The following is a 13,182-nucleotide window of genomic DNA, read 5'->3' as shown; positions in this document are numbered from 1 at the left end:
AGTAGAACAGAGTAGAGTAGAATAGAGTAGAATAGAGTAGAATAGAGTAGAGTAGAACAGAATAGAGTAGAACAGAGTAGAGTAGAACAGAGTATAATAGAGTAGAGTAGAACAGAATAGAGTAGAACAGAGTAGAGTACAACAGAGTAGAATAGAGTAGAACAGAGTAGAGTAGAACAGAGTAGAGTAGAACAGAGTAGAGTAGAACAGAGTATAATAGAGTAGAGTAGAACAGAATAGAGTAGAACAGAGTAGAACAGAGTAGAGTAGAACAGAGTAGAGTAGAACAGAATAGAGTAGAACAGAGTAGAGTACAACAGAGTAGAATAGAATAGAGTAGAACAGAGTAGAGTACAACAGAGTAGAATAGAATAGAGTAGAACAGAGTAGAGTAGAACAGAGTAGAACAGAGTAGAGTAGAACAGAGTAGAGTAGAACAGAATAGAGTAGAACAGAGTAGAGTACAACAGAGTAGAATAGAATAGAGTAGAACAGAGTAGAGTACAACAGAGTAGAATAGAGTAGAACAGAGTAGAGTAGAACAGAGTAGAGTAGAACAGAGTAGAGTAGAACAGAGTAGAATAGAGTAGAGTAGAACAGAGTAGAGTAGAACAGAGTAGAGTAGAATAGAGTAGAGTAGAACAGAATAGAGTAGAACAGAGTAGAACAGAGTAGAGTAGAACAGAGTAGAACAGAGTAGAGTAGAACAGAGTAGAGTAGAACAGAATAGAGTAGAACAGGAGTACATTGACACGTTAGTCATTTGGCAGACACTCTTATCCAGAGCCACTTCCTGTCAGTTCATTAATCTTCAGGAAGCTGTGAGGGACAACCACATATCACAGACATAGAAAAGAACCATTTCCCTCAATAATCAGCAGAGTCCGAGCTAGAAGGAGGGGCTGGTTCAGGTCATAGTCTACAGAGGGAATTATGGACAGACAGAGTTTCAATAGAAAACAGTCATTCTACCTGTGGTAGGATCTGGGCCAGCAGAGCGCGGTCAGACACACAGCTGGAGACGGACAGGTGGGCCCCGCCCAGGAAGCTTTGCAGGAAAGGGTGGGCCCAGGACAGGATGTTGTCACCATCTCTGCCCTGCTCCCCCCTCAGCCAGTGAGAATGGACCAGTCCAGTCGTCAGGCCAAACAACCGCAGCTTGACACAGACGGTATTGTCCAGAGTCAGGGTCAGGAGAGATGAATGACCTTTAACCCCCTGCCAAGCCAGACCGCTCAACTCTGACAGAACGCACCTGTTCTCTTCCTCTCTCTCTTCCTCTCCCTCCTCCCTCTCTCTCTCTTCCTCCTCCCTCATCTCCTCTCTCTCTTTCTCTCCCTCCTCCCTCTTTCTCTCTCCCTCCTCATTCTTCTCCTCCCTCTCTTCCTCCTCTCTCGTCTCTATCCTCCTCTTCTCGTCTTCTAATTGAATTTGGGATTGAGTGTGAGAGCGAGTGCGGATATACGCTCGTGTCCAGTTGCGTGTGTGTTTAAGGACGTGTTTTTGACTGTGTTTAAGGGTGTGAGTGTGTGCCTGGGTTTGAGTTTGGGGTAGGGTTTGACCGTGTGTGTGTTTCAGGGTGTGAGTGTGTGCCTGGGTTTGAGTTTGGGGTAGGGTTTGACCGTGTGTGTATTTAAGGCTGTGAGTGTGTGCCTGGGTTTGAGTTTGGGGTAGGGTTTGACCGTGTGTGTGTTTCAGGGTGTGTTTTTGACTGTGTTTAAGGGTGTGAGTGTGTGCCTGGGTTTGAGTTTGGGGTAGGGTTTGACCGTGTGTGTGTTTAAGGGTGTGAGTGTGTGCCTGGGTTTGAGTTTGGGGTAGGGTTTGACCGAGTGTGTGTTTAAGGGTGTGTCGTCTCATCTTTAGTAGCAACACCCTGTAACACAGTCCAGTCAGCGTGGAGGGGAGTGACTCAGAAACATCCCAGTGTTCTAGAAGCAGACAGACCATGTGACACAGAGCTGGGTTCCAACACACAGACAGAAGGAACGGCTGGCTGTGGAGCCTGGTGAGGGCTAGGACTGGGACTGAGACTGGGACTGGGACTGGGACTGGGACTGGGACTGGGACTGGGACTGGGACTGGGACTGGGACTGGGACTGGGACTGGGACTGGGACTGAGACTGGGACTGGGACTGGGACTGGGACTGAGACTGAGGTTGGGACTGGGATTGAGTCTGGGACTGAGGTTGGGGCCTCTAGGGACTGTCCAGAGAAGTATTGTCCCAGGTATCTCTCGATGTCCGGAGGGGAGAAGCCAGAGAGTTCCAGGAGGCTGTCAGCCCGTCTCAGCAGCCCACTGACGGTGCCTCGTGGTCGGGCAGAGAGGAGCAGAGAGCAGCCTGGTAGCAGCTTCCTTTGGAGCAGACCAGAGAACAACTGTCTAACGCTGTAGTTCTCCCCTTCACTGTCATCCGCTGGAGACTGAAGCAGCCCCTCCAAGTCACGCACCACCTCGAAGCCATCGAATATCACCAGCACACGCTCCGGGACAGAGAGGACCTGACTGAAGACATCCCGCGGGTGGGGGCAGGAGAGGTGTAGGAGGAGGGACCGAAGGCTGTAGGTCGGCTCAGGGGGGAGGGTCAGAGCCTTACCGTCCAGTAGGAACACAAAGTCAAACTGAGGCAGGAGGCCGTCGGACCAATCAACGCAGAGCTTCTTGATGAGCGTGCTTTTGCCCATGCCGGCGTTGCCTAGCAACACGATGGAACGTTTGGGTTTCGCCCCGGGGGAGCTCTCAAACACCTGACGGCAAACACAGACAATAAATACATTAATTATTAATTACACTTATTATTATTATTATTATTATTATTATATTATTATTATTATTATTATTATTATTTATTATTATTATTATTATTATTATTATTATTATTATTATTATTATTATTATTATTATTATTATTATTATTATTATATTATTATTATTATATTATTATTATTATTATTATTATTATTATTATTATTATTATATTATTATATTATAATATTATTATTATTATTATTATTATTATTATTATATTAATATTATTATTATTATTATTATATTATTATTATTAATTCATTAATTACACTTATTATTATTATTATTATATTATTATATTATAATATTATTATTATTATTATTATTATTATTATTATTATATTATTATTATTATTATTATTATTATTATTATTATTATTATTATTATTATTATTATTATTATTATTATTATTATTATTATTGTTATTATTAATTCATTAATTACACTTATTATTATTATTAATATTATATTATTATTATATTATTATTATTATTATTATTATTATATTAATATTATTATTATTATTATTATTAATTCATTAATTACACTTATTATTATTATTATTATTATTATTATTATTATTATTATTATTATTATTATTATTATTGTTAATATTATTATTATTATTATTATATTAGTATTATTATTATTATTATTATTATTATTATTAATATTATTATTATTATTATTATTATTATTGTTAATATTATTATTATTATTATTATTATTATTATTATTATTATTATTATTATTATTATTATTATTATTATTATTATTATTATTATTATTATTGTTAATATTATTATTATTATTATTATTGTTAATATTATTATTATTATTATTATTATTATTATTATTAATATTATTATTATTATTATTATTATTATATTATTATTATTATTATTATTATTATTATTATTATTATTATTATTATTGTTAATATTTATTATTATTATTATTATTATTATTATTATTATTGTTATTATTATTATTATTATTATTATTATTATTGTTAATATTATTATTATTATTATTATTATATTATTATTATTATTATTATTATTATTATTATTATTATTATTATTATTATTATTATTATTATTATTATTAATTCATGAATTACACTTTTCCTGACAGACAGAATCATAAATAGAGGAAGAAAGACATGTAATGACGACGTAACGACAGCCTGTAGACTAAATACTAATAGTGTCTCTGTAGGTGATGACAGCCTGTAGACTAAATACTAATAGTGTCTCTGTAGGTGATGACAGCCTGTAGACTAAATACTAATAGTGTCTCTGTAGGTGATGACCTAACGACAGCCTGTAGACTAAATACTAATAGTGTCTCTGTAGGTGATGACAGCCTGTAGACTAAATACTAATAGTGTCTCTGTAGGTGATGACCTAACGACAGCCTGTAGACTAAATACTAATAGTGTCTCTGTAGGTGATGACGTAACGACAGCCTGTAGACTAAATACTAATAGTGTCTCTGTAGGTGATGACAGCCTGTAGACTAAATACTAATAGTGTCTCTGTAGGTGATGACAGCCTGTAGACTAAATACTAATAGTGTCTCTGTAGGTGATGACGTAATGACAGCCTGTAGACTAAATACTAATAGTGTCTCTGTAGGTGATGACAGCCTGTAGACTAAATACTAATAGTGTCTCTGTAGGTGATGACAGCCTGTAGACTAAATACTAATAGTGTCTCTGTAGGTGATGACAGCCTGTAGACTAAATACTAATAGTGTCTCTGTAGGTGATGACAGCCTGTAGACTAAATACTAATAGTGTCTCTGTAGGTGACGACAGCCTGTAGACTAAATACTAATAGTGTCTCTGTAGGTGATGACAGCCTGTAGACTAAATACTAATAGTGTCTCTGTAGGTGATGACAGCTAAATGTAGACTACTAATAGTGTCTCTGTAGGTGATGACAGCCTGTAGACTAAATACTAATAGTGTCTCTGTAGGTGATGACAGCCTGTAGACTAAATACTAATAGTGTCTCTGTAGGTGATGACAGCCTGTAGACTAAATACTAATAGTGTCTCTCTGTAGGTGATGACAGCCTGTAGACTAAATACTAATAGTGTCTCTGTAGGTGATGACAGCCTGTAGACTAAATACTAATAGTGTCTCTGTAGGTGATGACAGCCTGTAGACTAAATACTAATAGTGTCTCTGTAGGTGATGACAGCCTGTAGACTAAATACTAACAGTGTCTCTGTAGGTGATGACAGCCTGTAGACTAAATACTAATAGTGTCTCTGTAGGTGATGACAGCCTGTAGACTAAATACTAATAGTGTCTCTGTAGGTGATGACAGCCTGTAGACTAAATACTAATAGTGTCTCTGTAGGTGATGACAGCCTGTAGACTAAATACTAATAGTGTCTCTGTAGGTGATGTAGGTGATGACAGCCTGTAGACTAAATACTAACAGTGTCTCTGTAGGTGATGACGTAACGACAGCCTGTAGACTAAATACTAATAGTGTCTCTGTAGGTGATGACAGCCTGTAGACTAAATACTAATAGTGTTTCTGTAGGTGATGACAGCCTGTAGACTAAATACTAATAGTGTCTCTGTAGGTGATGACGTAACGACAGCCTGTAGACTAAATACTAATAGTGTCTCTGTAGGTGATGACAGCCTGTAGACTAAATACTAATAGTGTCTCTCTGTAGGTGATGACAGCCTGTAGACTAAATACTAATAGTGTCTCTGTAGGTGATGACAGCCTGTAGACTAAATACTAATAGTGTCTCTGTAGGTGATGACAGCCTGTAGACTAAATACTAATAGTGTCTCTGTGTCTCTGTAGGTGATGACAGCCTGTAGACTAAATACTAATAGTGTCTCTGTAGGTGATGACAGCCTGTAGACTAAATACTAATAGTGTCTCTGTAACGACAGCCTGTAGACTAAATACTAATAGTGTCTCTGTAGGTGATGACAGCCTGTAGACTAAATACTAATAGTGTCTCTGTAGGTGATGACAGCCTGTAGACTAAATACTAATAGTGTCTCTGTAGGTGACAGACTAAATAAATAGTGTCTCTGACAGCCTGTAGACTAAATACTAATAGTGTCTCTGTAGGTGATGACAGCCTGTAGACTAAATACTAATAGTGTCTCTGTAGGTGATGACAGCCTGTAGACTAAATACTAATAGTGTCTCTGTAGGTGATGACAGCCTGTAGACTAAATACTAATAGTGTCTCTGTAGGTGATGACAGCCTGTAGACTAAATACTAATAGTGTCTCTGTAGGTGATGACAGCCTGTAGACTAAATACTAATAGTGTCTCTGTAGGTGATGACAGCCTGTAGACTAAATACTAATAGTGTCTCTGTAGGTGATGACAGCCTGTAGACTAAATACTAATAGTGTCTCTGTAGGTGATGACAGCCTGTAGACTAAATACTAATAGTGTAGGTGATGACAGCCTGTAGACTAAATACTAATAGTGTCTCTGTAGGTGATGACAGCCTGTAGACTAAATACTAATAGTGTCTCTGTAGGTGATGACAGCCTGTAGACTAAATACTAATAGTGTCTCTGTAGGTGACGACGTAACGACAGCCTGTAGACTAAATACTAATAGTGTCTCTGTAGGTGATGACAGCCTGTAGACTAAATACTAATAGTGTCTCTGTAGGTGATGACAGCCTGTAGACTAAATACTAATAGTGTCTCTGTAGGTGATGACGTAATGACAGCCTGTAGACTAAATACTAATAGTGTCTCTGTAGGTGATGACAGCCTGTAGACTAAATACTAATAGTGTCTCTGTAGGTGATGACAGCCTGTAGACTAAATACTAATAGTGTCTCTGTAGGTGATGACAGCCTGTAGACTAAATACTAATAGTGTCTCTGTAGGTGATGACAGCCTGTAGACTAAATACTAACTCTGACAGCCTGTAGACTAAATACTAATAGTGTCTCTGTAGGTGATGACAGCCTGTAGACTAAATACTAATAGTGTCTCTGTAGGTGATGACTGTAGGTGACAGCCTGTAGACTAAATACTAATAGTGTCTCTGTAGGTGATGACAGCCTGTAGACTAAATACTAATAGTGTCTCTGTAGGTGATGACAGCCTGTAGACTAAATACTAATAGTGTCTCTGTAGGTGATGACAGCCTGTAGACTAAATACTAATAGTGTCTCTGTAGGTGATGACAGCCTGTAGACTAAATACTAATAGTGTCTCTGTAGGTGATGACAGCCTGTAGACTAAATACTAATAGTGTCTCTGTAGGTGATGACAGCCTGTAGACTAAATACTAATAGTGTCTCTCTGTAGGTGATGACAGCCTGTAGACTAAATACTAATAGTGTCTCTGTAGGTGATGACAGCCTGTAGACTAAATACTAATAGTGTCTCTGTAGGTGATGACAGCCTGTAGACTAAATACTAATAGTGTCTCTGTAGGTGATGACAGCCTGTAGACTAAATACTAATAGTGTCTCTGTAGGTGATGACGCCTGTAGAAAATACTAATAGTGTCTCTGACAGCCTGTAGACTAAATACTAATAGTGTCTCTCTGTAAGTGATGACAGCCTGTAGACTAAATACTAATAGTGTCTCTGTAGGTGATGACGTAATGACAGCCTGTAGACTAAATACTAATAGTGTCTCTCTGTAGGTGATGACAGCCTGTAGACTAAATACTAATAGTGTCTCTGTAGGTGATGACAGCCTGTAGACTAAATACTAATAGTGTCTCTGTAGGTGATGACAGCCTGTAGACTAAATACTAATAGTGTCTCTGTAGGTGATGACCTGTAGACTAAATACTAATAGTGTCTCTGTAGCCTGTAGACTAAATACTAACAGTGTCTCTGTAGGTGATGACAGCCTGTAGACTAAATACTAATAGTGTCTCTGTAGGTGATGACAGCCTGTAGACTAAATACTAATAGTGTCTCTGTAGGTGATGACAGCCTAATAGTGTCTCTGTAGGTGATGACTAAATAGACTAAATACTAATAGTGTCTCTGTAGGTGATGACAACTAAATACTAATAGACAGCCTGTAGACTAAATACTAATAGTGTCTCTGTAGGTGATGACAGCCTGTAGACTAAATACTAATAGTGTCTCTGTAGGTGATGACAGCCTGTAGACTAAATACTAATAGTGTCTCTGTAGGTGATGACAGCCTGTAGACTAAATACTAATAGTGTCTCTGTAGGTGATGACAGCCTGTAGACTAAATACTAATAGTGTCTCTGTAGGTGATGACAGCCTGTAGACTAAATACTAATAGTGTCTCTGTAGGTGATGACAGCCTGTAGACTAAATACTAATAGTGTCTCTGTAGGTGATGACAGCCTGTAGACTAAATACTAATAGTGTCTCTGTAGGTGATGACAGCCTGTAGACTAAATACTAATAGTGTCTCTGTAGGTGATGACAGCCTGTAGACTAAATACTAATAGTGTCTCTGTAGGTGATGACAGCCTGTAGACTAAATACTAATAGTGTCTCTGTAGGTGATGACAGCCTGTAGACTAAATACTAATAGTGTCTCTGTAGGTGATGACAGCCTGTAGACTAAATACTAATAGTGTCTCTGTAGGTGATGACAGCCTGTAGACTAAATACTCTGTAGGTGATGACAGCCTGTAGACTAAATACTAATAGTGTCTCTGTAGGTGATGACAGCCTGTAGACTAAATACTAATAGTGTCTCTGTAGGTGATGACAGCCTGTAGACTAAATACTAATAGTGTCTCTGTAGGTGATGACAGCCTGTAGACTAAATACTAATAGTGTCTCTGTAGGTGATGACAGCCTGTAGACTAAATACTAATAGTGTCTCTGTAGGTGATGACAGCCTGTAGACTAAATACTAATAGTGTCTCTGTAGGTGATGACAGCCTGTAGACTAAATACTAATAGTGTCTCTGTAGGTGATGACAGCCTGTAGACTAAATACTAATAGTGTCTCTGTAGGTGATGACAGCCTGTAGACTAAATACTAATAGTGTCTCTGTAGGTGATGACAGCCTGTAGACTAAATACTAATAGTGTCTCTCTGTAGGTGATGACAGCCTGTAGACTAAATACTAATAGTGTCTCTGTAGGTGACAGCCTGACAGCCTGTAGACTAAATACTAATAGTGTCTCTGTAGGTGATGACAGCCTGTAGACTAAATACTAATAGTGTCTCTGTAGGTGATGACAGCCTGTAGACTAAATACTAATAGTGTCTCTGTAGGTGATGACAGCCTGTAGACTAAATACTAATAGTGTCTCTGTAGGTGATGACAGCCTGTAGACTAAATACTAATAGTGTCTCTGTAGGTGATGACAGCCTGTAGACTAAATACTAATAGTGTCTCTGTAGGTGATGACAGCCTGTAGACTAAATACTAATAGTGTCTCTGTAGGTGATGACGCCTAACGACAGCCTGTAGACTAAATACTAATAAATACTAATAGTGTCTCTGTAGGTGATGACAGCCTGTAGACTAAATACTAATAGTGTCTCTGTAGGTGATGACAGCCTGTAGACTAAATACTAATAGTGTCTCTGTAGGTGATGACAGCCTGTAGACTAAATACTAATAGTGTCTCTGTAGGTGATGACAGCCTGTAGACTAAATACTAATAGTGTCTCTGTAGGTGATGACAGCCTGTAGACTAAATACTAATAGTGTCTCTGTAGGTGATGACAGCCTGTAGACTAAATACTAATAGTGTCTCTGTAGGTGATGACAGCCTGTAGACTAAATACTAATAGTGTCTCTGTAGGTGATGACAGCCTGTAGACTAAATACTAATAGTGTCTCTGTAGGTGATGACAGCCTGTAGACTAAATACTAATAGTGTCTCTGTAGGTGATGACAGCCTGTAGACTAAATACTAATAGTGTCTCTGTAGGTGATGACAGCCTGTAGACTAAATACTAATAGTGTCTCTGTAGGTGATGACAGCCTGTAGACTAAATACTAATAGTGTCTCTGTAGGTGATGACAGCCTGTAGACTAAATACTAATAGTGTCTCTGTAGGTGATGACGTGACAGCCTGTAGACTAAATACTAATAGTGTCTCTGTAGGTGATGACAGCCTGTAGACTAAATACTAATAGTGTCTCTGTAGGTGATGACAGCCTGTAACTAAATACTAATAGTGTCTCTGTAGGTGATGACAGCCTGTAGACTAAATACTAATAGTGTCTCTGTAGGTGATGACAGCCTGTAGACTAAATACTAATAGTGTCTCTGTAGGTGATGACGTGATGACAGCCTGTAGACTAAATACTAATAGTGTCTCTGTAGGTGATGACAGCCTGTAGACTAAATACTAATAGTGTCTCTGTAGGTGATGACAGCCTGTAGACTAAATACTAATAGTGTCTCTGTAGGTGATGACAGCCTGTAGACTAAATACTAATAGTGTCTCTGTAGGTGATGACAGCCTGTAGACTAAATACTAATAGTGTCTCTGTAGGTGATGACAGCCTGTAGACTAAATACTAATAGTGTCTCTGTAGGTGATGACAGCCTGTAGACTAAATACTAACAGTGTCTCTGTAGGTGATGACAGCCTGTAGACTAAATACTAATAGTGTCTCTGTAGGTGATGACAGCCTGTAGACTAAATACTAATAGTGTCTCTGTAGGTGATGACAGCCTGTAGACTAAATACTAATAGTGTCTCTGTAGGTGATGACAGCCTGTAGACTAAATACTAATAGTGTCTCTGTAGGTGATGACAGCCTGTAGACTAAATACTAATAGTGTCTCTGTACAGCCTGTAGACTAAATACTAATAGTGTCTCTGTAGGTGATGACAGCCTGTAGACTAAATACTAATAGTGTCTCTCTGTAGGTGATGACAGCCTGTAGACTAAATACTAATAGTGTCTCTCTGTAGGTGATGACAGCCTGTAGACTAAATACTAATAGTGTCTCTGTAGGTGATGACAGCCTGTAGACTAAATACTAATAGTGTCTCTGTAGGTGATGACAGCCTGTAGACTAAATACTAATAGTGTCTCTGTAGGTGATGACAGCCTGTAGACTAAATACTAATAGTGTCTCTGTAGGTGATGACGTAACGACAGCCTGTAGACTAAATACTAATAGTGTCTCTGTAGGTGATGACAGCCTGTAGACTAAATACTAATAGTGTCTCTCTGTAGGTGATGACAGCCTGTAGACTAAATACTAATAGTGTCTCTGTAGGTGATGACAGCCTGTAGACTAAATACTAATAGTGTCTCTGTAGGTGATGACAGCCTGTAGACTAAATACTAATAGTGTCTCTGTAGGTGATGACAGCCTGTAGACTAAATACTAATAGTGTCTCTGTAGGTGATGACAGCCTGTAGACTAAATACTAATAGTGTCTCTGTAGGTGATGACAGCCTGTAGACTAAATACTAATAGTGTCTCTGTAGGTGATGACAGCCTGTAGACTAAATACTAATAGTGTCTCTGTAGGTGATGACAGCCTGTAGACTAAATACTAATAGTGTCTCTGTAGGTGATGACAGCCTGTAGACTAAATACTAATAGTGTCTCTGTAGGTGATGACAGCCTGTAGACTAAATACTAATAGTGTCTCTGTAGGTGATGACAGCCTGTAGACTAAATACTAATAGTGTCTCTGTAGGTGATGACAGCCTGTAGACTAAATACTAATAGTGTCTCTGTAGGTGATGACAGCCTGTAGACTAAATACTAATAGTGTCTCTGTAGGTGATGACAGCCTGTAGACTAAATACTAATAGTGTCTCTGTAGGTGACTAAATACTAATAGTGTCTCTGACAGCCTGTAGACTAAATACTAATAGTGTCTCTGTAGGTGATGACAGCCTGTAGACTAAATACTAATAGTGTCTCTCTGTAGGTGATGACAGCCTGTAGACTAAATACTAATAGTGTCTCTGTAGGTGATGACAGCCTGTAGACTAAATACTAATAGTGTCTCTGTAGGTGACGACGTAACGACAGCCTGTAGACTAAATACTAATAGTGTCTCTGTAGGTGATGACAGCCTGTAGACTAAATACTAATAGTGTCTCTGTAGGTGATGACAGCCTGTAGACTAAATACTAATAGTGTCTCTGTAGGTGATGACAGCCTGTAGACTAAATACTAATAGTGTCTCTGTAGGTGATGACAGCCTGTAGACTAAATACTAACAGTGTCTCTGTAGGTGATGACGTAACGACAGCCTGTAGACTAAATACTAATAGTGTCTCTGTAGGTGATGACAGCCTGTAGACTAAATACTAATAGTGTCTCTGTAGGTGATGACAGCCTGTAGACTAAATACTAATAGTGTCTCTGTAGGTGATGACAGCCTGTAGACTAAATACTAATAGTGTCTCTGTAGGTGATGACAGCCTGTAGACTAAATACTAATAGTGTCTCTGTAGGTGATGACAGCCTGTAGACTAAATACTAATAGTGTCTCTGTAGGTGATGACAGCCTGTAGACTAAATACTAATAGTGTCTCTGTAGGTGATGACAGCCTGTAACTAAATACAGCCTGTAGACTAAATACTAATAGTGTCTCTGTAGGTGATGACAGCCTGTAGACTAAATACTAATAGTGTCTCTGTAGGTGATGACTAAATACTAATAGTGTCTCTGTAGGTGATGACAGCCTGTAGACTAAATACTAATAGTGTCTCTGTAGGTGATGACAGCCTGTAGACTAAATACTAATAGTGTCTCTGTAGGTGATGACAGCCTGTAGACTAAATACTAATAGTGTCTCTGTAGGTGATGACAGCCTGTAGACTAAATACTAATAGTGTCTCTGTAGGTGATGACAGCCTGTAGACTAAATACTAATAGTGTCTCTGTAGGTGATGACAGCCTGTAGACTAAATACTAATAGTGTCTCTGTAGGTGATGACAGCCTGTAGACTAAATACTAATAGTGTCTCTCTGTAGGTGATGACAGCCTGTAGACTAAATACTAATAGTGTCTCTGTAGGTGATGACAGCCTGTAGACTAAATACTAATAGTGTCTCTGTAGGTGATGACAGCCTGTAGACTAAATACTAATAGTGTCTCTGTAGGTGATGACAGCCTGTAGACTAAATACTAATAGTGTCTCTGTAGGTGATGACAGCCTGTAGACTAAATACTAATAGTGTCTCTGTAGGTGATGACAGCCTGTAGACTAAATACTAATAGTGTCTCTGTAGGTGATGACAGCCTGTAGACTAAATACTAATAGTGTCTCTCTGTAGGTGATGACAGCCTGTAGACTAAATACTAATAGTGTCTCTGTAGGTGATGACAGCCTGTAGACTAAATACTAATAGTGTCTCTCTGTAGGTGATGACAGCCTGTAGACTAAATACTAATAGTGTCTCTGTAG

General features: G+C 38.4%; 1 protein-coding gene across 1 annotated transcript in view; it reads right to left on the bottom strand.

Annotated features, from left to right (window-relative positions):
* The window catches only part of LOC124020023 (MHC class II transactivator-like), a 30,861-nt gene that overhangs the window by 14,783 nt on the left and 2,896 nt on the right, over positions 1–13,182 (bottom strand). The window contains 1 exon segment of the mRNA XM_046335445.1: positions 973–2,745. Within this exon segment, the coding sequence (XP_046191401.1) occupies positions 973–2,745 (1,773 nt within the window).

Source organism: Oncorhynchus gorbuscha, unplaced genomic scaffold (genome assembly GCF_021184085.1).
Source record: "Oncorhynchus gorbuscha isolate QuinsamMale2020 ecotype Even-year unplaced genomic scaffold, OgorEven_v1.0 Un_scaffold_749, whole genome shotgun sequence".
NCBI classification, from domain to species: Eukaryota; Metazoa; Chordata; class Actinopteri; order Salmoniformes; family Salmonidae; genus Oncorhynchus; species Oncorhynchus gorbuscha.
The sequence above is the reverse complement of the archived record's forward strand: the minus strand, read 5'-3'. Positions and strand labels throughout refer to the sequence as shown.